This window comes from Saccostrea cucullata, unplaced genomic scaffold (genome assembly GCF_032062105.1).
Source record: "Saccostrea cucullata isolate Sc308-1 unplaced genomic scaffold, CSIRO_AGI_Scuc_v1 ctg77, whole genome shotgun sequence".
NCBI classification, from domain to species: Eukaryota; Metazoa; Mollusca; class Bivalvia; order Ostreida; family Ostreidae; genus Saccostrea; species Saccostrea cuccullata.
This window is the reverse complement of record NW_026929500.1, coordinates 230,077-257,318: the sequence shown is the minus strand read 5'-3', so window position 1 is coordinate 257,318 and position 27,242 is coordinate 230,077. Positions and strand designations below refer to the sequence as shown.

At 32.4% G+C, this 27,242-nt stretch overlaps 1 protein-coding gene across 1 annotated transcript; it reads right to left on the bottom strand.

Annotated features, from left to right (window-relative positions):
• Positions 1-17,081: 17,081 nt before the first annotated feature.
• LOC134281028 (adenosylhomocysteinase B-like) lies at positions 17,082-25,404 on the bottom strand. Its single transcript, XM_062763484.1, has 6 exons — positions 25,284-25,404; positions 22,900-23,114; positions 18,899-19,106; positions 18,378-18,583; positions 17,814-18,008; positions 17,082-17,497 (listed from the first exon to the last, which is right to left on the bottom strand). The coding sequence occupies exons 1-6, from the start codon at positions 25,309-25,311 to the stop codon at positions 17,366-17,368; spliced, it is 984 nt and encodes a 327-aa protein (XP_062619468.1). The 5' UTR covers positions 25,312-25,404; the 3' UTR covers positions 17,082-17,365.
• Between the last annotated feature and the right edge of the window lie 1,838 nt (positions 25,405-27,242).

Genomic DNA, 27,242 nt, shown 5'->3' with positions numbered 1-27,242 from the left:
TGTAAAAGGAATCCGTATGGATTGCAACGAAATGTAAAATATTGAATAATTCTTTCTTTCTTTTCCTAAATTTATCTGATGGAAGGATCCAAGAATATTTAGAAGATCAAACAGACTACCTGGTAAGTTGTTCTTGTTGACGAAGAACACCTGTATTATTGTTATTTTCTATAAAAAAAAATTATAAATGATTTTCCCCTATAAACCTATAGATTTAGCGCACTTCACATTGAAATCTTCAATATTGATTCTTATGCCAATAGATGTGATAAAGTTCTTAAATTAGTAAAACAGACTTTACCTGAAGGTTTAAATGTTATCTACAAATCAAATATATGCCACTCATTTTTACGAAACATTTTCATACTTTCTATTCCTATATAAAGTAAATAAATCAATAAACATTTATTATTCTAATCCAATTTTATCTTTCCGTATTTATTTTTTATATAATATGTCATGAATCATAATGCTTGTGTTTACCCTTTTATATCTTAAAAAGTTCCCATCTTTTTTTAAAATAATTTTTCAGAATGTATAAATCCTTAGAAAGACATGGATTTGTTAACACAGGGAGCCTAACTGAAATAAAAAGGAAAATTTCTAAAAACCAATTAATGATAACGTCGCTCAGACATTTGATCACAAAGAATACATCTCAATCATTTGAAGAACGAAGAACAAAGATTTTAAATAGAAATATAGTCATTTCTTCTCTCGCGTTTTAAGTTACATGTATAACTTATTTCTGACTTTGAAGTTATATTTCCAATTGACTTACAATTTTAATTTTCACAAAGCGTGGTAAAACTGTTCATTTCTGCATCCATTAAATTTCCGTTCAATGATTAAATACTCACATTTTATACGTTCTCTTTTATATTAAAACAAATCTATTTTTTCATGTACAGCGGTATCGTAACAAATGAAAATGTACAGTAAATACTATTCTTGGGGTATAAGAGTGGGGTTTTTTTTAAAAAAAAAAAAAAATAGAATTGTATATACGAGGGCTGTTCAATAAATAATGTCATCGGTGCTCGGAAAGTAACAATTATCCTTAATGATTCCATTTAAATATTCTCTTTTAATTAAAACTCATGTCCGTAACATTTTTCTCCAATTCCTGATTTTTTTTTTAGAATACAATTATGAGTATGACCCTTCGTATACTGGGATATGGCAGAACCTATGATTTCCTGGACTTGTTTCATCTTTCTGAAAGGTGTTGTTTTTTTTTATCAAGTTTGAAAATGAAACAAGTCAAAGGGTGAAAGATCTGGCGAATATTGTTGGTGTGACAAAACATTAACTTTCCGTTTATCCCCAACACTCTTTAACTCTTCATGGCGTGTTGGTTTGGACGATGTCATGAAGAAATTTAATGTGGTTGATCCCTGGTTCCATCCTCTCATAACCTTTCAATTTTTATTGCAAAAAATTGCTTTCTGGACTTCTCCAGATATTGAAATGGATCCCCGAATAAGAATTTGAACAACAAGATAACTAATATTTAAGGGAAAATGGCATTTAAAACTGTTTTTGTGCTTTTGCAATTTTTTGCTCTTCTCAGACCTTGGCTGTTTTGTCAAGTGCATCTAATTATGTTCCCCAAACGAAGTTGGGGAACATATTGTTTTTACTCTGTTTCTTATTATTATTATTATTATTATTTTTCTTCTTCCTGGGAAAATCTTTTCCGCGAATGATCTTGTAAACTACACGTCCGACTTAGGTGAAACCTTTTTAGGGTCAGTAGGCATGTTATGTAGATTTGCGGAACGAAGGTCATTGCTTGCAAGAGCGCGCACGTGCAACGCGTGAAATGACCAAAATAATAGATACAGCCGTAACTTTTTTATTTTTTGATTATATGCTTTGATACTCGTAATATAAGTATATATTAGTAGTATAGACGTGTTGACATGGTCAAAATAGCAAGATCTCACGCGCATGCACGTGCGCTTCGCTCTGATTGGTTGAAACTAAAGTCTCAATATCTTTCTTGTTTTTCGTCCTAAAAATTTTGAACTTAGTCACACAATTGAAGATCTACAGCATGATATATACACGTGTTTTTGCACGTGCTGTGAAATTACCAAGATAATGGATGAAGCAACTTTTTTTTTCTTGATGGAATTTTTTGAAACTCACAATTGAATATAGTAGTAGTATGGACAAGATGACATTGTAAAATTGTCTTACGTGCATGCACGTGTTTGCTCTGATTGGCTGAAACTTAAGTCTTATCTTTCTTGTTTTACAATCCTTTGAAATTTTCAACTTAGTCACATATTATGAAGATCTAATTATATAAGAATTATCATGAAAGCACATTTGCTGCAATCTGTTTGAAACTTTACATGCCTATATCTTTCTTGTTTCTCAAAAAACAGGATGAAGTTTAGAATATGAATAGGTATTATGGATTTCTACATGATATTGATATCAAAATTGAATGCAAGAACGTGCTTTCACTGCGCACACGCAATGCGTATGATCAATTTTTGAAAAACTTTTTATATTTTTATGACTTTTTATTGAATTCTGGAATATAAAGATATGTTAATGGTTTAGACAACATGTCATGATCACCTTGCATGTGCATGCACGTGCGTTTGCGATAAATGACAAAAAAATTGATATCATTGTAGCTTTTAAAATTCTTTTATGAAATCCTGCGATACTAAGCATATTGAAAAAAGTTTTAAAGGAAATTTGCACAAATAGGGAGTTGGGGAGCGTTTGGGGAACATCTGTAACGGTCCCCGTTACAATTATTTGTTTTGAGGGTTTAAAGCAATGGATTTAAGTTTCACTATCTATTTGAATTTCAGACAAACTTGGATACATACAATTTTTGATTTTTTTTTAAATAATTGTTTAGATATTCTCACACGCTGTCGTTTTCACTTATTTTTTTTAAAAACATAAGGGTGATGAATGAGTACCAAGCTTTTTTACTGTCAAATATTTCTGTAAAACAGTATAAAGTACCCCCAAAATGACGCCTATCAATTTTGCTATGTGTCTTAAAGTCAATAAAACATCATCAGTGATAATCTGTTGAATTGTGGAAAGCAGTAAATTGGTTGTTGTAAGTCTTTGTCCCCAAGGACGGTACCCATTTTTGATGCCCATTATGTTATTTTTTTCATTGAAATCCACCTGCTCATGTGTCTATAAAACAGGCATTGGTTGCTGTAAATTTCAAATATTTCAGTGAATATTTCTTGGGAAGTCGTACCGAGTTTTACAGCACTTTCATGAAGCGTTTAATTCCACTCTAGTTTACCGATTCTTTACCATTTATTTTTAATGCAGTGTCTCGAATAGCCCCAGTTTTCCAACTTCTCACAATGAAACTATGTGATGAAAAGTGGTCACATAAACTGTTATTAATTCATTAAAGAATCAATCATGAACGAAAGTCAAGCTTAATGTCATAATTATGATTTCTATGTTGTATGTCATATACATAGAGCTCATGACATTATTTATTGAACAGTCCTTGTAATGTTTGCGTACTTTTACAATCTGGTTTAAAAAAAAACCGTGAGGGAATTTTTAAAATTGCTTTAAATTGAAAAATGCATTTGTTTGACTTTCAATCATATTCTGACTTTCTTTTACTATATTTCCGATATAATTTATCCGTAGCTTGCATAAAGTTCAGCGATGAAAAAAGATGATTTTGATTTCATCAGAAGTTTGAAAATTCTATTTTTTTAAACTCTAAATCTCTTATCGTGTGGTTCAAAGAAAATCAATTTTATTAAAATGCAGCTTTGGCGACATTGTAGATAGAACCAAGGAAGTTAAACACTGATTAACTGTTAAACATGCGTAACATTTAGGATAAATTAAATCAATATATTGTCTTTGACAGCATGATAAAAAAAAATTCAATTACTAGATGTTGTTGTATACTAGAGTTCCCAGAAATTATTAAAAGTTTCTTGCATACTTTTTCTCTAAAATGTTGGATTAATTAAAAACAGGGTAATTTTACGTAACAATTTTATTATTTGACAATGCCTGGTCTCTTCTTTCTTTTACAATGAGATACGCATGATACAAAAAAAAACCATGCAATTTTCATGGATAGCTTCCTATTGTCTGCTGATATTTAAAATTACTGTTATGAAAATAGAAAGCCTTTTTAATCTAGGTATAATTAAAGGATTGTTATATCTTGTGACTTTTTCTGAAATACTGAGTATTTCATCCTGTCCTTTGAGTTATGTAATTAGAACATAAAAACGAAAAGCTAGGAATTCAGATAAGGGAAAGAAATTGTAGGCCAAGTTAACTAAAATTCACATATCAAAGAAGACAAAGATATCTGCTCAGTAAAAACAACACTTGATGAAGTAAAATGGAATTTTATTTCTAGCGTAAACAGCTCCTTCCATCTGGTGAATTCCTGTCCATTTTCCAATATTTTTTTACCATGTTATTCAATAGAAGGCAGTGAAATACGCAGTATTTTAGAATAATCGCTAGTTTTGCAATTCGTTAATTGATAGCAGATATCTACAAAAGGCTTTATTTTAAAACAAGCACTTATTTTAAACATTGGCAATCGACAGGAAGTACACTAGGAAAGTAACTCATGAAAACTGCAAATAAATTTGGAAAGAAGCATGAAGTGCTGTCATTTTAAAAACAAATTTTGATTTCCACGTATTAATATTTTATTTTAAAATATTTCATAAAAAATTCAATAATTTCTGGGAACACTATATTTACTTGTGAGTAACTGAAAATCGTTAATAAACTAGAGGTAATGTGAGCAATGAACTCACTAAATGATACCCCCGCCTCCCATTTGAATTTAATGGGAGTGTCCATGGAGTTTTTTTGTGGGAAACCCAAAATATGTGTCACATCAAAAGGTAAAATAGGAAGTGAACAATGCATGGCAATGCGTAATAAAGATTCTGTGAAAGTTTCATCAAACATTCATTGGTATGGGAGGAGTTGCGGATAAGAGATGGGTACCCTAAAGCGTAACAGACAGACGGGCGGAGGTACGGACGGACATACCGATTACTATATACCCTCCCACTTTTCAAGCGGTAGGTATAATAAATACATTCATGGAAGAAGAATTCACGTGACATAACAGCGTTATCGTCAGAGGTTTCTACTATTAGTCGAGACGACGCAAATTGTGGATGTCAAATATTTATGAAATCTTACGTAACACTATTATTGCAGCATCGATCAACCAAAATCTACGATTTCTACAAATTAAATTGAATCTACACTACATCATGCATTACAAGTATCTGGCATATCGTGGCTTTGCTGTTTTTGAGAAGTTTCTAAAGAACAGCAAGGTCATAATGGTTCAACTGAGTATAACATCTAACATCCGAAGATGAGGCAAATTCAAAATTTTGCTCAAAGCACAGGAGATATTGTCCTAAAATGAGAGCAAAATTCTACATCGAATATTTTGTAGGGTTTTAGTTATATAATAAATTATTTTCATATGGTTTTAATTATAATAAATAAATAATTGTTTGCTAAGGGTTTAATTATAATAATAAATTGTTTTCATAGAAAATAGTAGCATGTTTATATCCAGGCATCCGTAGGCAACTTGCAAATTCAAGGTCATTTAATGCAGTATCAGATCAGATTTTTTAAAGCACGGCTTAGTGTAACAGTAAAATGGAGAGAAAAAAAACATGCACATGTAGAATCAGATCCAATTATATTATTTTTTTAATTCAATATCTATCTTTTCATTCAATATCTATATTCAATATTATTCCAAATGGCAAGTTTCATATACATGTAACAGCATAAGTCAACAACTATCACGTGAAACGTCTTCAAAGTCATGATTTCTGATGGTGAAGTACGTGTTTAATATTTCCATCGATGGACAACTGATCGCCTGATGATTAAAGTTTTAAACCATTTGTCATGTTACCTTGACATGATAGATATTGAATTTGACGTCAAAGCAAAATAAAGCCTATCTTAAATACAGTGTACACCAAAAGGAGATAAAATTTCCTTTGTTTTCACAGATCTTTTCTGTCGTACACTACGAAAGAAGATCTTGATATTAAATTCACAATGAATAAATTTCCAATGGTCTGATTCTTTTATTTTTATCATAATTAAAAATAGATCTATGATTTGCCGAAGGCTGAATTTGAGATGTCATTTCTTTAATGGTGGTGTAAAACTATTGGCGATTACAAACAGTGGATATCTCATAAATCCAGTTCAAAATATAACACGTAAACAGGGGAAAACATGGACCCATGGAACATCAGAGTGGGATCAGGTGCTCTTAGAAGGCGTGGGCATCCCTATCGAGTGAATTCTGTATGTTGATCATGTGTAGGGGTAGTTTGCAGTCAAATACAAAATGAACTAGAGATACTGTAAGCAATCAGTTCACTAAATGATACCCCCACCTCCCATATGAATATAATGGCAGTGCCCATGTTTTGCTATGGGAAACCCAAATTATGTGTCGGATCAAAAAGTAAAATAAGAGGTGCACAATGGCAATATCTAACAAACATTCTGTGCAAGTCACATCAAATTTCCATTCAGTGGTATGAGAGGAGTTGCCGATAAGAGATGGGACCCCAAAGCGTAACAGACGGACGTACGGACATCCCGATTACTCTCCCCCCCCCCTCCCCCCTCCCCGCTTTTCAAGCGGGGGATATAAAAATACGACCCAACATAAAAGTAGCGTTCATCTGCAAACAAATATATTATAACGACCATAGAAATAACGATATGCAGACCTGAATTAAAACGGGATTATTGAAATCCCTGTAATATCTAGTTACTTATCTATGTCCCGCATTGTTTTTAAAAAAAAAAGTACCCAGAGCATGATTTTATTTTGTTTTTTTTTTCATTGTTGTCTGTAGTAAGTTAAACATAATTTTTCCAAATATTTGTATAAAAGAGATATAGCGGTGAGACTCTGTCGTGTCTTTTATTTCGATTTCATCGGAATATTTCGAATTAACATATGAATGAAAGTAACTAGCGTTAATGTTAATTGATAAACACGTCGTCGTTATGTCTGTATGTCGAGTTGAAGTCCATAACATGATTTTTGCCCTCAAGAACATATTGTTTCGACTGCTTCATAAGAATAATTATATTAATTCAATAAGTCTTTTGACAGCCATAATACCCATCAAATTGTTTACTTCTAAGCATAATCCTCTAACACTAGAAAACCTTATCTGATCCCCTTTCAATGAATAATAAAGTCTTTAAAACAACTTGTCGTGTGTTGTCACTTCTGTGACGTTTAATAATTTCTTTGAAATTCTCAAATGATTATTAACATTGACATATAAAAACTAGAGCACTGTGAGCACTGAGCTTACTTTAATGACTACCCTCCGCCTCCCATATGATTATAATGCCGAAGTCCATGTTTTGCTCTTGGCGACCTGAAATATATAAGTGTCAGATCAAAAAGTAAAATAGGAGGTGCACAATGGCACTATGTAATAAAGAGTCTGCGAAAGAATCGCTAAATTCTATTTACTGCTATAAAAGGAGTTCCGGATAAGAGATGGGTACCCTTCTAAATTAAAGAAAAGATGGCAGTGTCAATGTTTCGCTATGTGCACAATGTCACTATGTAACAACGAATCTGTGAAAGTCTCATTCAATTTCATTAAATGGTAAAAGAGGAGTTGCGGATAAGAGATTGTTACCCCATAGCGTAACAGACCACATAAGTCTGACGTTTTTATCGATAAATAAAAGATAAATTCTGAAAAAAAAATTCCTACCCTCAACTAAAAAAACATCAGGATTGCACTGCTTTTAGTTGAGTGTGGAGATTTTTTTTTTTTACGATAAAAACTTCAGACTTCTGTGAACAGACGGACGGACAGACAGACATCCTGATCACTATATACTCTCCGGATTTTCAAGCAGTATAAAAATAGTTCGGCTACTAAAAGAACACAAATACAAGTGATTGCTTGTGCTTGTGCACCCATCTCCAAATACTACAGATAGTCCAGAGGCTTGTTCTTTCAACAGAGAGAGAGCGCTCGCAAACATTTCCGTTGGAGGTATAAGGAATTTTGGCGAGCGCTCGCAAACGTTCAATTTGTTGAACAGACCTCAGTAGATACTGTCAATGCGTCAGTTTCTCCAGCAATTGTTTATATCAATGGCAGAAAACTTTGTAGTATAAGAGTTGTTTTTAATTACGTAAAATTGTAGATGACCAGTCACAAGATATTAGATTTCACTAGCTTCATTTTTATTGACGAATTTGTCAATGATGTTAAAAAATCTTTACACGAGTTCATTTTTTTTTTTGACAATTTTTTGGCACAGGAAAGTGTGACATCCCTCCCCCTGCCCTTTGCTTTGAAATTTAATATTTGAATCTCCGTACACAGATATTTCATTTTCAAACTTAATTACATGATCTGATGTTCCTTAACGCCATTTTTCTTTTGTATCCTAGTTGTTTCTTAAACAGTTTGAAAATATTCTTTAATTCAGTTTTGAAAACCATGTACAATCTATTTATGAAACTCTAGACCCTTCCCTTTGTCTCAAGGACATTGTACATATCACAAATACAAGGATATATTGCATGTTTTTTAATTCCACTGACATGGAAATGAAAAATTTGTATGGGATAATAACGATTTTCATAATCAATTTCAATAAGTAAAACTCGCCTGGAAGATTTTCAATCTCTGAAGGGCACTTACTTATCATTTTCTCTTATTTCGACAAAATCCACGTGATATACACATGCTCTCATTTTGAAATGCAACAATCTCATTCTATAGTAGTATTTCTTTACTTGTTTCTTTGAAGTAAAAAAAAAATCAATATATATTTATTAACTTTTCATATATCTTCCATCTATATATAAACTCGTTTTCTAAAATAACACTTTGTTTCGTAAGATCTCATTGGCTGTTTGTCAGACGATAACCCAAATATGGCTGATATACTGACGATATCCAAGGTCTATAATGAAAATTTCTTGTCAGTTACAAACGACATTTCAAATTTATTTTTAAAAATTAATTAAGTACCTTTTATCTGTCTTATTGAATTACATTCAATCCCATAATCAAAATTAAAAGTAAGATTTCATACATGTATAATTTTTTTTATATTTTGTCATTGTCATACCATCTAAATTCAGTTGCTGCTGGAAATAACTGCTATAATTTAAACGACGAAATGGGCAATAATTTAAGTATAAAAACGGTCAATTTACTTCAATAAATACATATATAATTGTTACATATGGGAATGATGGAATGTGAAATATACATAACCTGTAATGATGCATTCAAAAATTTTACCATGAACATTTGAATGCTTTGATATTTAAAAGTTTGGTTGTCATTTTTGCAGTGATTTTGTAAATATCAATGTTATCTAAAGAGTAATTTGTTTTTGTGAGATGAATTGTGTTAACAAATCCTTGTTTCAATCAACAAACAAGATATAACAGATAAGATCAAGCATTTCTTAAACATCATTTGCTCTATAATTATACGTTACAAAATGCATTTTAGAATTAACCATTTTAAGGATTTTTTATCAGATCGAATTATTATCAATTCACACTTTTTCACTAAAAACAGGGACAATTTCGTAAACTGAATACAATCCCACAATAAGAAAATCATCTCTGCGTAGAATCATATTAAACAAGAGGTTTTGTGCGCTCACAAAATAACACATCCTATGAAAAATGATAATATCAATGTCCATGTTTCGCTATTGGAAAGCCCAGATGTACGTAACTATGTCCAATCGAAATGTTCAAACAAAGTTAAAAAAAATGGCACCAAGTAACAAACATTCTCTGACAGTCTCAGTAAATTTTACTCAGTGGTAGAGGGAAGAAATGGTAGAGGTAGCGAGCATATAATAGACGGCTACCCCTAATGTTAAATAAAGAAGGACAGTGCCCAGGTTTTGTTATGAGAAACCCCAATATCTGTGCGATCGAAATGTACCATAGAATGTGCACGAAAGCACAAAAAAAAACTAGAGGTACTGTGAGCAATGAGCTCACTTAATGATACCCCCGCCTCCCATATGTTTATAATGGCAAAGTCCATGTTTTGCTCTTGGAGACCCAAAATACGTGTCAGATCAAAAGGTAAAATATGAGGTGCACAATAGCATTAAATATAATAAAGAATTAGTGAAAGTATTATTAAATTTTATCCAGTGGCCAAGGAGGAGATGCGGCTAAGAGATGGATGCCTTTCAGTATTACATTGTATAGAAAAAATGGCCTTGTCATACATTGTAAAGGTAGATTATAAAATGCTTCAGTATACGTAATTTAAGGTGCATTTAGATTGCCAATCGTTCATAAGCCGTATAAAGGAATGTTTACAAGTATCTGATGAGTCAATTCACATTGACCTACTATTATTTCATCTTCAGTTAAATGATTTATAGGTTTATAAGTCAAAATCCACTTATGTATTATCTATCTGTAAGATGTGTGTCAATATCTAGGTCTTTTGTATGATTGATAATTAATTTTAAAAAGATATTATTATCTTCATATGATATATATAACATATACTAAGTATATATGTCATTTGTATGTACTCCATAATGTTTACAAATTTAACTTTATTAAGCATGTTTCAGATGAAAGTGATTTTTGGGAGGGAGAGTCCGTGTTTTGTATTTTCTTTTCAAGGACGAGAAGTAACCATTAGAATATTTCCAAAAAATGTCATTTTCGGTTATAATTCCATTCTTTATCTGAAAAATGAGGTATTTATGATGATTCGTTTGCTCTTCGATTGAAAGTAATATTAAACATATATACATTTTAGGGAATAGTTAATATTTGTACATGTATAAATTCGACTTCGTAAAAATTGAAGGAAATCAATTCTTGATTTCACCTAGAAATTTTGATCATTAGATAAGATCTAATTTAAACTAACATCTATTTTGCCATGTTATTAATATAATAACCTCGCTTGAAAAACAGGGGGTATATTACGAAAGCCCAGAAGGTCCATCCGTCTGTTCAAAATACGAGATCCGTTCTGTTACGCTTTCGGGTACCTATCCAAACTAACCAATCAAAAGCTTCTCTTTGATTACTCCCCTTTATCATGTTTTTACTATAAGAAATCTTTAAAATAATTATAACCAATGGGTCATTTGATTAAATTACAATGCAAAAAGAGTGTTTTATATATATTAGACACATTTAATAATTATTGGATTTTTGCAGGATATACTTCAATTTATATTATAGCTTCTTAAATATTAAATAGATTACATGTATCAGGAGTATATATACTTTTGTTTTATCTTCTACACTTATTTTTTTTGTATTTCCGCTGAATAAAATTTAATGTACTTTCACAGACCCCTCCCCCCCCCCCCCCCCCCGATATTCATACCAGGCCTTATGGACATTTTTTTTTTAACAAATATGTTTATTACACTTATTAATGTGTACAATGAAAACATCACTTGGCGAGAACCCCCAGAATAATCGTTTAACCAAAAAAAAAAAAAAAAAAAAAAACCACTATACATTACCCCACCCCACTATACAAGAGAGGTGTCATTTAAGGAGAAAATGCTGTCATTATTCGAGATGCAGAGTCAATCCGATAGAACTACAGAAATATATGTAGAGATAGTTAATTTTAATCAACATTTTAAGTTAAAATAAATGCATGGTTTTATACCTAGAAATTGCAGAGGGCGTACAACGTAAACAAACTGGAGTGCTTGTGGCATATTTTCTCTCTTATAATTCATAGTGGGGTATTTTTTGTGTTGAGCGATTATTCTGGGTTTTTACGATTTTTTTCGCATTGAACACACGATGAATAAGTGTATTAGATATATGTTGTGAAAAAAAGTTCCAATAAGCCCTAGGGTTGAATCTGCAGGGGGGGGGGGGTGCTTCCGCCACAAGTACATGTGGTTTTCTTATGCGGGGAAATACATAAAAATTAAGTTTAGAAGACAATAAAAATATATATATATACTCATGATATAAGTAATCTTTTTAATATTTAAGAAGCTATAATATAGACAAAGTATATCTTTCTGATCAAAAATCCAAAAATTATTAAAATTTCCTTTTCTAAAATATATTACACACTTTATTGCATTGTAATATAATTAAATGACCCATTTGTTATAATTATTTTAAACGATTTCTTCCATAGTAGAAAACATAATAAAGGGGAGTAAAACATGTTGAACCCACTTTTGATTGGCTAGTTTGGAATTTCGAATCCAACAGCAACGGGTTAGTACTTTGAAACTCGCTTCTGATTGGTTAGTTTGGATCTTGAATCTCGAAACTGAATTTCGAACAAATTTCGATGTACATAAACTCAATCATTAGCCCTATAGGCTTTGTTAACGATTGGGATGTCCATCCGTCTGTACGTCCTTCTGTTACGCTTTCGGGTACCTACTCAGTATCTTATCCGCAACTCTCTCTTATACCACTGAATGAAATTTCATAAGACTTTCATAGAATTTTTGCTACATAATTCCATTGTGCACCTCCTATTTTACTTTTTGATCGGAGTCAAATTTCGGGTTTCCCATGGCAAAATATGGTCACTGTCATCTTTCTATAATATTAAGGGGTACTCATCTCTTATCCGCAACTCCTCCTACACCACGGAATAAAATTTAATGATACTTTCACAGATTCTTGGTTACATAATGCCATTTTGATCTCCTATTTTTACTTTTTGATCAGACACTTTTTTCTGGTCTCCAAGAGCAAAACATGGATTTTGCCACTATGATCACATGGGAGAGGGGGTAATCATTAAGTGAGTTCAGTACTCACAGTACCTCAAGTAATTTAAATGCTGTCAATCTCCTAGATCTCAGAGAACACAAAATCATTTTCCTTTTACCTTGTTCTTCATTAAAAATATGATAAAATTTTCATGAAAATTTATCTTGAAATCGAAAAATATTTATAACTGTAAGTTGAAAATGCATCTTTCGAATATTCGTTTCAGTTTCCTTAATGAAAACATGTATTCTATCAAGTAAATTATCCTCTCAACACCAAAGTTCCTGAGCCAGCTAAATCTGCAGCCTTCCGCCAGCAAGTGGTGGCGTCTAAATATGAGTGAAAAATTATCAAAGGGAAGTTTAACAGACAATCAAACAATTACATTAAACTTATTGGTGACGAACAACCAAAAAGGGTTTACTGCTGACTTTCTGTTTACGTTTTATATCATTTTAGTAGAGCCTCGATCTGCATGCTTGGTGCTTCTCCATGAGAAAACAAAGACCGTAAAATAGGGAACGAAATTTGTCAGAGATCCAACGGCAACGGGTTAGTAGGGACACCTGACGTTGCGAGGATGCTAATGAACATGATTGGACAATTTTATGTACATACGTTATCATTACAATATAGGATTTGTTAACGTGGCCAAATTCATTTTACATGCAATCCAGAGTTGTTTCCTTTTGTATGACTGGTGACATCCGTGTACATATATATTATAAAAGTGGATGATTTTATTGACCGATATTTCGTTTTACCATTGATTTTGGGATCAAGTTGTCTCAAGATTTGTTTTAGAAACAGATAAATTATCATAACAAATGATAAGATTATGAATGTCTCACAAAATTCTTATTAAATAAGCGTTTTAAAGAACATTTTCCTTTGATTGTTTTTTTTTTTTTTTAAATTCCAATATATATTTATCTACACGCAGAGCAATTCGAGAACTGGGGGAATTTTTCTTTTATCTAATATTTATCATTATAAATATGACGATGATACTGTGAGCAATGAGCTCACTAAATGATACCCCTGTCTCCCATATAAATATAATGGCAGTGTCCATGTTTTGCTATGGGAAGCCCAAATATGTTTTGGATCAAAAAGTAAAATGGGAGGTCACAATGGCATTGTTAAAGATTTTTTTCATCAAATTTCATTCAGTGGTATGAGAGGAGTTGCGGATAAGAGATAGATAACCCAAAGCGTGACAGTCGGGGGGACGGACATCCCGATCACTATATACCCTCCCGCTTTTCAAGCGGGGGTATAAAAAGGAGGGGTGGTTAAACATAAATCAGCAAAGTTATGATCATTTCAATGAATTCGCTTCCTGGTTGCATTTGGAAATCTTTTTCATTAGACAAGATCTTGACAAGTTTTATTTATCTCCTTCTATCGTGTATTATCTTGATTTTATTTACTACGAAAACAATTCAGGTTGGGGGTCTCCATAGGAGGAGATTAGAAAGGAACACTTCAAGCATTTACACCTCTCAAATCCCCTAATGTTAAAACCGAGAACGTGTTTGGGATTTGCCTAGAAGTACAGATAATTATATAAATGGGGTTATTCTCTCCAAGATTATTCGCATTGATACCATTTATTTTTTTAATTTTGCGTTCTGTCTAGATCGACAATATCAAATATATATTCGTGAATGTATACATTTTGTATATATTGTCAGAAGCATTGAACACGATGTCTCCTGGTTGATTGGATACACTTTGCCAAGAGCATACTCCGCACGGTCAGTTTTTGAAATTAAAGAGGCACACTATTAAACAACAAGTTGATAAAACACACATTTGAAGTCATCATTGCTAGTTCTATGTAGTCAATAATCATACAATGACACTAGTAATAAGCATTTACATACAATCTATCATTAGCTGAATTCAGAGAAAAATATATGGTCAAATGATGGTCAAATGATGACTGTCGTTTTTCATACCAGTTGTAAGCAGGTCATTCTTTACACACTGAAATTTCTACGAATTTTTCCGCCTACTCGATCATGACAGGAAGACGCGATGGATGTGTCTGGTCAGCAGGGAATGCATACTGGACTTATTAACGCTATAGCCAAGGGCTTCTGAATCCAAATTGAGATATGAAATGTCTGCTGCATGAAATAAGAGAGAAGTACATTAACTAAACGAGAGATTTTTGTAGAGACCCCCCTCCCGTCAAGTTGGTCCCAAGGTGAAAATGGTTTCAAACCCCGAAACGTTATTGCACATCAACAGACTAGACCACTACCATTTCTATTCCAAGCGACTTGTATGGTTCCTCTTCAAAATGTCAAATAAGTTTGAGGAAGAACGTGTAACAATATACCTGAACTGTCTTTAGAAGGTGCTCGGGCGGATATAAAATAAAGTATGTATATCAAAAGTTAATTTAGTTCTTTACTCGAGCTTTAGTTGAAATGCGTTTATTATATAATGGGACAAAGTGATATAGAATACGTTGGGTATTTAATCGTTATTCCACATATGAAGAACATGAAAAGAAAGACAACTTGTAATTCTCTTATATACACATCCAAAGATTTCCCCCAAAGAAAAATAAATTCAAACAATTAAATTGATTTTATTTTTAGCATAAAATCCGGGCCTTTACAAGAGATTACTACAAATAGTATAGTACAGATTGTTAAGATATAATTTTCCTGATAATTTCACTGGAATGTTATCTGTGTAAATAAGCTGAAATGTCAACTATATTCATAACGCATTAATCTTACTATATTTATCTACAATTCATATAAAATACCCCGATGTATTTAAAATGCCAAATACAAAATTAATGTTATTTGGAAATAAAATACTTCGCAATTCGGTGGTCATTGTATCCCCCGGCTTAAAAATTGGGAGGGCATATAGTGATCGGGGTCGGATGTCCGTCTGTTTGCAGGTCCGTCTGCTATGCTTTGGGGTACCCATCTCTTAGCCGCAACTTCTCTTAAATCACCGATTGGATATTATATGAAACTTTCACAGAATCCTCTATATACATGTATATCATTGAGTTTTTAATGAGACTTTTACAGAATTTTTGTTACAAAGCACCATTGTGTAACTATTTTACTTTTTGATCCGACACATTTTGTATTTCCCATAGCAAACCTTGGACATTGCCATTATAACCATATGGGAGGCCGGGGGTATAATTTAGTGAGCTCAATGCTCACAGTATACCTTTTGTTTTATGTGTAATAATGGTTAATAAAAATGTTACCTTGAACCTTGTTACTCAATTTTTCATCAGATAATGGGAATTAATCATGACGTCACAAGTTCTATATAGCGTGTCTTATTATAATTGGTAATACAACATATATTTTAGACAAAATCCCTGAATAAGAAAATTGCTGCCATTTTCATTCAAAATTACTTTCCAAAACAAAGTCAGAATACACCTCTAGTGCTATTCCAAAAGGTCCAACATTCATCCAAATACATTATACATGTATTGTGCTGCACAATAACTCAAATTGACCCTAGCACAATCTGATAAAAATTAAGTCTTTGTAATGGTCGGAAAATCTGATCAGAAACTCAGAACATAACAAAGAAATGTCTCGACTCAGATTGATCTTTGTTTTCTTTTATGTAGGTACACATACATGTAAAGGCAATTTCACAGATTCAGACTCAATTGCAATTTGTGAAAAAAAGTATGCTACTTTAAAATTTTCCTATCAGCATTTCAATTACCAGCAGAACTGTGCTCTCTGCTTGAAAAAAAATCGAACAGATAAAGAAGAGAGCTACAGATCCAAGCTTGTAAAAACCTTTGATTTATGCTGCCGATTTTCTGTCGCTCACTTCAGGTATTGTTTTATGTATATTATGCTCTTCCCCGCTTTAAAAATGGTAGCCTATGATTTATCATATATTTTACTCCTTTTTTGGGGGGGGGGTGTTAAGCACATTTTCTTTGAATATTTTTAGGCGTTCTACCAGATGGAAGTCGGAATAGAATTTTTATAACCCGACATTCCAAAACCACAAAGGGCTGCTTGGTACTGTTAAAAGTAAATCAAGATCAACAAGAATAATTGTGAATACATGGTTATTCATCAGATATCATTCACAAAGCAAGGGAAAGCATAAAATACAAGATAATAATACCCAGGGTGAGCCACAAAAAAAGCTGCATAAATCAGGTTTTAACAACAGTTAGATCTGTAGCTCTTCTGCTACATTACAATATAACAATAGCAAAACAGAAGTATACGAGTACCAGTAATTTTCATGGAGTTTATTATACATAATGTAGACAATGAATCTCAAGACAACTATTGCCTTTTATAAATAACAATGGAAATGCTGTGTTTATAATACATACAATATCAATGTACAAAACACAACTTGTAACTCAGTAACAAGTACCTTTACAAGATACGACTTTTTTCAGGATTTTGCGTTTGTATTGTAGAGATTGTATCACAGCTCTGGATAATGTACACTTGAATTTCACTGAACTGGATATTGTACACTTGAATTTCACTGAACACAATGGACAAGTGTTTAATATCTGTAGATTTCGGGTTTGAATGGGCCTTCCTTGGGTAGATCTAGATACTGGGCTTGGTCATCTGAGAGCTTGGTCAGCTTCACACCAAGATGTTCCAAGTGGGCAGCTGCGACAGCCTCGTCAAGCTAAAGAAAACATTCAGAATCAAAAATATTGAAAACCATAGCTGAAAGCATAAAGTGAACTTAAATGTATTCCTTAAGTATTGAATAAAATTCTGCACAATTTTTCTTTTTATCTTTAATAATTTTTTTCTCAAGATATATTAAGTAAAATGGATTTTTCTCCCTTACATTTGTCAAAACTTACATTTTTTTTCTTTCAAACTTTAACAATTCCATTTCTCAAGACACATTAATAAAATTATAGCAATGTCTTTAATGTATATCCAAATTAAGTTTCACTTAAATAAATTTTGAAATCTAAGTAGCAACAATATACCTTTTTGGGGAGGAGATGTACACCCACTGGGTACTGTCCCTGCTTAGTCCAGAGTTCAATCTGAGCTAGAACTTGATTGGTGAAGGAGTTACTCATCACAAAGCTGGGATGACCATGGGCACAGCCTAAGTTAACCAGGCGACCTTCAGCCAGCAAGATGATGTGACGGCCATTCTTTAGGGTGTACCTATCAACCTGTAATTGATGGGAAAAATAATTATTTCATTAATCTTTCATAATGTGGAAAATGACATAGAGAAGGCATCGAATTCCTGTGTAGATAATCTATTCCTTTTCCTGGTAATAAAAAAAACCATACATTTTATAGATTTCTTTGTAAATGCTTTGAAAAAAAAATTAATGGTCAAAATATAGCAGGAGTGCTAATCAAAATTTTGCAAAATAATATAATCCTTCAATCATATACATCAACAGACTTTGTTACAACTTATGTTCTTTCAGCTTCCTCATAGGAAATATTTTCCTGATTCAATACTGAATTTTTGTTACATTGAAGTCTTTCAAATATTTCAATACAAGTAAATAAAGGTCACTTCAACTTACCTGTGGTTTAATTTGTTCTTTCTTCTGGCAGTTAGCATTCAGCCATGCCACATCTAACTCGCAGTCAAAATGCCCAATGTTACAAACAATAGAATCCTCCATCATCTGTTCAAACATGGTTCCGTGAATGATTGATTTACACCCTGTAGCTGTTACGAAGATTCTGGCTTTCTTCAGACACTCGTCAACTGTGGTTACTTCAAACCCTAAAAAATAACATACATTTTAATTATTTCCTTCACTCAATTTATGAAAAGAAAAGAACATAAACTGAAAAGAGGGATCCTCAAAGCAAAGTTTCTCCTCATGAAAATATGTCTATAAATCAAGAGCTAGCATTTCACATCCATCCAGATGCATATTATGTCCCTTTCATTATCAACACAGAAATAATGCAAACTAACTCATCTAGAGACAAAAGTGCGTTACTATGTCCCCTTGCAAGGGGATAATAAAATGCACCATATCCTTCATAATTAATATTTGACAACCAGCAATTTTTCTAAATTATGTCAATTCACCTTCCATGGCTGCCTGGAGAGCGATAATTGGGTCAATCTCGGTAATCATGACACGGGCTCCGAAGGCTCGCAGGGCATGGGCGCAGCCTTTGCCTACGTCACCGTATCCCGCCACCATGGCAACCTTTCCTGCCAACATGACGTCTGTGGCTCTCTTGATACCATCCACAAGAGACTCCCTGCATCCATACAGGTTATCAAATTTGCTCTGAAGAGAAAAAAATTCTTATTTCAACAACCTCCATTCCTATTCAATTATTTTCAAAAAAGTTTGTAAATTGGTTTAATTCCACGGTGTTAAAATTTCATTTTTTAAAAAGTACGAATCGATGGTTTTAATTTATATTAAGTCAATTTAAATTTCGCTACAGTTCATGTCTATCACGGCATTCAATTTTTAATAACACTTTGTGATATATATTATGAATTAAACCTAAAAGTAAACACTAAAATTAGTTTTTTTTGAGAAATCGTTGAATTTAGAAATGGAAAACTCAATTAAACAGTCAAATTCTCCGCCGACCCTCTAAATTACGGCGAGAAGCGCAGATTACAACTAAATGCAATGAGGAAATCGAAAAGATTGAATGTAGTACTCCAACAAAAAAAGAAAGCGAGGCGAATATGGCAGTTATTCTCCAGAAACTAGAGCCAAAATGGCAAAATTTCAAAATGGGCCTTAGTCATTTCAGAAAACAAGGTCAATGAAAGTGTGTGAGAAGCATTACATGTCCCAGCAAATCGAAGCACCGAAGTTTACCACACTCTCCCCGGGGGCGTCCTTTAAAACTAGGCGCATATGATGAACTTGTAAAAGCATACGTCAAATTACTGTATAAGTCTGGCGCAAGGGGAGTTATTTTATATAAAGATAAAACTTTTTTGGAGGGTCCATTGAAATCACAAAAGACTGGGCCTTATCACTACTTAAACGCATGGGAGTGTTAAACATTTCCCAGATGATTTCGAAGAAATAAAATGTGGATTTAACAAGCGCATTATTGACAATGTCAAGCAATTCAACATTCCAGATGAGTTAATAATTAACTGGGACCAAACGGGTGTTAACCTTGTACCGAGTGGACAATGGACAATGCACGATACTGGTAAGATTTTGTTTTAATTTCTAATTGAATATATTCCCTGTAATTTCATTACTATAAATAACGACCTAAATTAAAAAAAAAAAGCTTTCAAGACAGTATGAACCGTTTTAATGATTTCAATAATAATTAGGTAATCAATTATCTCTATAGGTGCCAAACAAGTCCCCATTAAAGGAGTTGACGACACCTTTTGTTTTCAAAGTCCTTGTCTTATTACCCAATTATTATTATATCAAGGTCATTGACAAGTGTCATAAATTTCTAGGTTTAATATTGTATGAAAACCATTGGAGTAAAAAAATGCAGAGATATGTTGAAAAGATCATTGTTCCCTACATAGAGCGGGTACGTGACGAACTGGATTTGCCTTTGAGGCAAAAAGCTTTGTGTATTTTTAAGTTGTGTTTGTTCCAGCTGCATGTACAGACCGTCTACAACCTTTCCAAATTAACATTTTCCCTTCCGAATTTCAGATGTACTACGCGAATGAAATAAAATCTTCTCTGGAAAAGGGTGTCCATTGAGGATATCGAAGTTGACTTGCGCTTGTCCAAAATAAAACCTATTCATGAAATGAGAACTGATCAGCTTGAAAGGACACAGAATTCCATTCGAAAAATAATTAGATTAATTGCCATAACAGTGTTTACGTACAAATTAAATCATGATGCAATTTATTTGAAATTGAATTTCAAACTGATTAATGTACTACTTTAATACATGTTTCAAAATGAAAATAAAAAGAATGTAAACACATAGTACGTTTTCTCTCTTTATTGCATAGCACAAATCTGAGTTATCTCTCTTTGTCTGTAAACGAATATATAATACGGCGCAATCAACAAGGTTTAATAGGTTTAAACATTGAAACGTTTTTGAAAACTTATGGAGTTTCTGGGTTTAATTTCCCGCTAGTGAAATTAAAACCATCGTGATTATTTGCCAATTTACAGTATTATTAGAAAACTGGGGGGCCCCGCCATGGGGTTTTTTGCAGCTTATGAATGACTCCCAAAGGTATTCAAAAACCTGTAAGGCCATGCAAAATTAATTACATGGTTCTCTTTTTTCCTATGAATTTTTTTTTCTTTTTTACAAAACATGATGAAAGACAAAACCTAAAAAATGATGAGGGAGGTGATTTGGTGTTTTTATTTTATCGATTTGGCAATAAAAAGGGTTGCATTAAAATGGGTTTTATTTTTTTTTTGTGTATAAGGCAGTAAAAAAAACATTGAATGTATATCTACCTGTGTTATATAAAATGTTCAACAAATGCAAACACATATCATGAAGGTTGTCTCTCATTGTATTCAGTTTTATACAATGGTTTTCAGAAGTTATCTCTCTTTGCCAATTCATTCTTATATAAAGTTATCACCACCATCATCAAGGATCAAACTGTCAAAATATGTCTTTTTGCCTAGGGGCTACCATAAAAAAAGTTACCATCAGACACACGGACAAACAGAGTGATTACTATAGGGCACCCGCAAATCCTTGCGGGGCCCTAATGACTATCTTCATGTTAGTGTAACTTCAATATCTTTAACAGTGATATCTCAAAAAACCAATTTAAACCATAGATATGTCAAAGTAATTTGGAATAGCTAGATGTTTAAAACAAAAAATAGAGCAAATTTACCTTTGTGACATTAGTTGACATTAATGGATTTACCCGCCTTTCATCATTTTTTCCAAAACACCAGTCACAGAACTGATTCCTGCAAAAGATTTCCATATGATTATTCAGCTTTTAAATCTGTTATTTCTCCCTGTCTCTTATTTATTAATTAGTGTTTGTACTTAGATGTTAAAGGAAACTCTATACAACTAAAGATCTGTGCTTTCCTTTCTGAAGTATATTTGAAAAAAAAAATTTATATAAATGAAACGGCAATTTTTAATGCAAAAAAGCTTTGAAAGATGGCCTTAACATTTTTTTATTTAGCAAGTTTTTTTCAATTAATATCAATATATTAGAGTTTCATTTGGGTATGACAGGAAAATCTACCTTCAATATACTCTGTTCTCGGTCACATGTCATCAAGGATCATGTTGAGCTTGATAATGCAAATAAATCATGTCATTACAGAAGGAATTAAAAAGCTAGATGTTATCCTGTGACATAAGCAACACAGATTTCTCTCTAAACAATATAAATTTCACACTATTTTTTTTTTGACAAAAGTCATTGCGATCCAATCAATATATAGGTGTGTTTGAATATGGAATTTATTTCACAATCTAGATGTACCTGTATTTTCAATACACACAGATATACTCCTACAAAACATTGAATTTTCGTTTATTACATTTTTAAAAAAAATTCTTTGATTTTTCCTTTGCCCTTCTTTTTTGTGATACATGCGTCATAGTTGACGGTTGGACTCATAGCTAAGTGAGGTGAAAACACTTAGCAATGGCAGCTTTAATTCGCTGTCAAAGTCCTGGTCAAGTGGAGAAAATGTTACAGAGTTTTCCTGCACTTTTGATATTTGTCACACTGTGACCTACAAAAAAAATTACAGAAGAGGTTAAAAACATTTTCCCCCTCCAATTAAATGAAAATTTCTGCACATGTTACCGGTACTTCAAAATATATTGCAAAATTTTGTTACAGCTTTGGACTACAAAAGAAAAAAAAAAAATATATTTATTTTCATTTCTGTGGTGGCTTTTTGTATTCATATATGTGTTATACCAAGAAGAAAAAAAATCCAATCATTCTATCCAAAAATTAATTTAAAACTATGGTTTTTATTTAATTTGATTATTTTTTTTTTCGAATTCTCAAAGTTCAACATTTTTACTTCTCCCTGCAATACATCCATTTAATAATATCTTTCTCCCAAACAAAGGTAACCAATACCAATTTCCTATGCCTTATGGGGCTTTCTGGGGGGAAACAAACATTACCTGAGCCCCGAGGGCTGTGAGGGTTTCAATGAGGACGGCGGTCTGAGTGGTCATATGAAGACACCCTGCGATCCTGGCCCCCTTCAGTGGCTTGGACGCAGAATACATCTGCCTCATCTGCATCAGGCCAGGCATCTCGTTCTCGGCGATCTCGATGCATTTTCTGCCCCAGTCGGCCAAGCTGATGTCAGCTGCAATATTTGATACACAGATGACATGAAATGCATATACAAATATTTCACATTTTCAAATCCAATTATATGTCATACATGCAGTGCAATAATAATACAGTGCAAATTATTTGCTGCAATTTAGCCAATTTGAAATCACTTCTCATTATTCATTATTATATATCATGTTTATCAGGTTTAACTTAAAAAGAGTAGATTTCTGTCCAACCCAATTTCTTAAACCCTGATATTGCTGTTGTTACTATCAAATCATTGCAAATCTTACAAAACTAATATCTTATTAATTTCAATCTGACTACCAATTTTAAGGCTTTAGTCTCATCCAAAGTAATTTTTCAGTTTAAAAAAAAAAACTCTGCTAGTTTTAATAAGTTAACCTTGACCATCTTAGTCGATACAAAGTTCAATGTTTTCTTAAGTAATCTGTTTACATAATTAGATAAAGGGCTATTACTATTTATAGGACCATCCATTGGCAATATCAATTTTTGATGTTCTGCATGACAGATGAATTACAAGCAATCTAGGTGTCAGGGTTTAAACTTAACTGAAATTTCCACGAGCCATGTGGGCTCCGTTTTAAAGGAATTTCAAATTTAGGAGCCCAAAAACTGCTAAATTTGTTAGTGTGCCACAGTCTCTGTGAAAATCTTTTTGAAAAGCATAGATACTGGGACAAAAAGTAGATACAAATGAAATAAATATATAAATTCACCGGTTTAAAATTGTGTGCCAAGTTATATTGAAATTCTTACTTTATAAAAATCAGATGTCATATAAATATTAATCAAAGGAAATAAAATTGTATTCAATAAACATTTTTACTATCTATTATTTTTTACTTGGTATATAAATACGTAGCCCTGGTACATGTCTTCAACTAATAAATTGACAATGACACAATAAGATTTTCTAGGTTAAATATTTTTACTACAACATATCTGAAATAGGTGAAAACACTTACTATTCATATGACTGAGTAGTTGGTGAGTTATTTAAATTGTATATCTCTCACGTATCAACCATTTACAGAGGGTTGAAAAGTGCATAGGTGGCTGTAATTTTGTTTTTACTCGTAAAAAGATTCTTGGTTTGAGACACAGCCAAAAAATTACGATGAAAATAAAGAAAAAAAACCTGACGATCAAAATGTTTTAATAACAACTTCGGGAATTTCACAAATCGTGTAGTACTTTAAATGGAAAAGATGTTTTAAAAGAAATACAGAAGTTAGCAATAAATCAAGATTTTGTTGTAAATTTTTTAATTATAATCTGAATTTACTTATCGATAATACACACATTTGTATTTAATTTTTCTGTTGTTTTAAATAAACCTGCGTAAAATGTCATTTGTTTTTCAAACGTAAGGGGACTGGGAAATTATGAATAGTTTTTAAGATTTTGAAAGGGACCCTGTAGAATTTTTATTCGCCACGTGGGCGAGCAACTTACAAATTTTATGAGCCCACACCAATTTTTACTCGCAATTTGCGAGTGGGCGAGCGTTAAGTTTAAACCCTGGGTGTACGTTTTCAATTCTTTACTCTTGAGATTAAAAAAGAACACTAGCATGAATATTACAAGTAGTTTTTTCATAAGCTCTTTCATGACAACTGTGGTACATAATAATTTAATAATTATGATACTATAATACTCATGCAGGACAAATTCAGTGGCAACTGAAATTAACCAGTTGTAATATCAAGATGTCAAAATCAGAATTTAAAAAATAGCAATTATGTTACAGGCTTAATATTATGCTCATGGTCATTTCAGGAATTTGGGGGGTTGTCTTTACTGGAACCCACGTGAAATGGTATCGTCCTCATTTTCAACACTGCATCTATCTAATCTAGATCGCGAGTTCAAAATTAAAGTTCAAAAGTCAATTAAGAGACTTAAAGAAAATACTTTTAATGAATCAGACACAACAAAAATTATGTATGATAAAGTATTAACATCTTTTTTAAAGATGACACTGATTATTAAAGAAGATATGCGATAATTTTTTTAAAAAAAATCAAGCGAAGGGGTTTTCCACACTGCGTTAAAAATAGCACACCATGCACAAACCGGCGTGTTTCAAAATCAGATGTTACACCTTTTGTGAGCATTATCGATGCATCATTGATATTATTCTGGCTTAATTCAATAAATTCATACATACCGACTTTGTATGGTGGTTTTCCTGACATGTTTGACGATCTTCACAACCCAGTGTTCACTGAATAATAGAGGCAGAATTCATGACGCGATTCACATTTATACCAATCTGAAGTCACGTGGCTAGGGTACCAGATTTAAATACCAGTTTAAGATCTGATTAAAACTTGCGCGACCGCAAACACGAGGATTATAGAAAATGTGTTTCCTAATAAAACAGTCTAAATACAACTTTTCAAAAGAAAATGAAGAGGGTTACACATATTATATTTTCAAAATTAATTTATTTGTCTTGAATAATCATTCATTCATTCATTTCATGATTTCAGGGAGCTCTTAAATTACTAATGAAAATGTTTTTCTTCAAAGGGGGGTATCTTATAAATTAAAGTATTTAATATTGAGTAAATTTTAAATTAGTTCAATTTCAACAATGGATTGAAATCCATCCTCTTAAGCACAAGTATTCGTTTCAGGAAAGGGTATTCAATTCCATATAATAACAACTATTACATGTATACTATTTTAAAAATATTTAAAATAAGCATGAAAATTGATTAAAAGTATTTGTACAAGTACATTAATTTATACAGAATATTAAAAAATAAAGTGTTATTAAAGTGTCTTTAAATATACTGAAAGTTTATGAATTAAGTTATTTTTTACTGCTCATTTTAACTATCTAAAAATAAAATAATTTAATCTTGAAAATGATTAAATTAAAACAAAAACAACGATATACATGAACATGATGAATAATGGAAGATTTTAAATATCGGATTGAGATGTGCGCAAACGTTTGTAACTGGTGTAAACAAATGAGATGTTTATATAGTGGTGACTCAGGCCGGGTGAGCATTAAACGGAAAGCACAGACAGCCACTGAAGAAGTTGAACAAAAGAGAGTAAAGGTAAATTCTCTGAGCACATTGACAGGAAAAAAGCACGGCACAAAACCTGATATTCTAGTACTAAATAACAAAAATAATTAAAGGAATGACCGATGTTCCAATTTTCAATCGTTTAATGTAATTTTAAAAATAACTTCCTGGTTTGCATCAGCCGAGTTATATATGTTTGGTGAAATGTTCTTCTGAGACATCGAAACTGCATGTAATAAGATGATGAGAAAAGTTAAAACAAAAAAATCAAATTCATCTTGTACGGAATTAGTGAGGTCTTATTCCGAGGCATCTAAGTTAACCAGGAGTCTTCCAAATTAAAGTATGATTTACTGACCACAAACAACTGAGGCGTATTTTTTCCGCTGCATTTTTTGGAGGGGGTAGGGTGGTGCGCAGGCATTTTTATGACTTTCAAAACCTCATAAACTGAATTTCTTCACATAATTTTCAATTTTTTCATGACGATTTCATGAATTTACTAGTATCAATGGTAAGTGCATCATATTGCTTATCATTGTAAGAACATTGTAAGATACACATGCATGTCGAAAAAAAACTTTTAAAAAATTATTCTGGAACTTGTCAAAATTGACCTCTATTTAAGTTTTTTTTTTTGTAAAAATTAGAGGTAAAAATGCATGCAATTTATGACTCGCGTATTCACATGCACTCTAGGATCGTATACAGATATATGGGGAAAAGGATATCCGTTAGGATATTTTTCCGAAGGCCACATGACGCGGTTATACTCCAATTACTTGAGCTCCGTTTGATGTCAATGCATGTTTGTATGTATTTACGTATACATGTACAATGTATACATATCCAGTCACAGCTTGGCATGAAGGAGGAGGGGGCATACAATATTAACTATGAACTTAATTCTGACACTGGTTATAAAAAGATATTTTAAAATATTATATATATAAAACTATTCTGGATATCTAATAATATATCAAATCAAGAAGAAAATAATTATAAGAATCAATTCATTTGTCCGAGATCGACGTAGGCCGAATCGGGGTACCTGTAAAGTGCGAAACGAAATAGAAACGAAA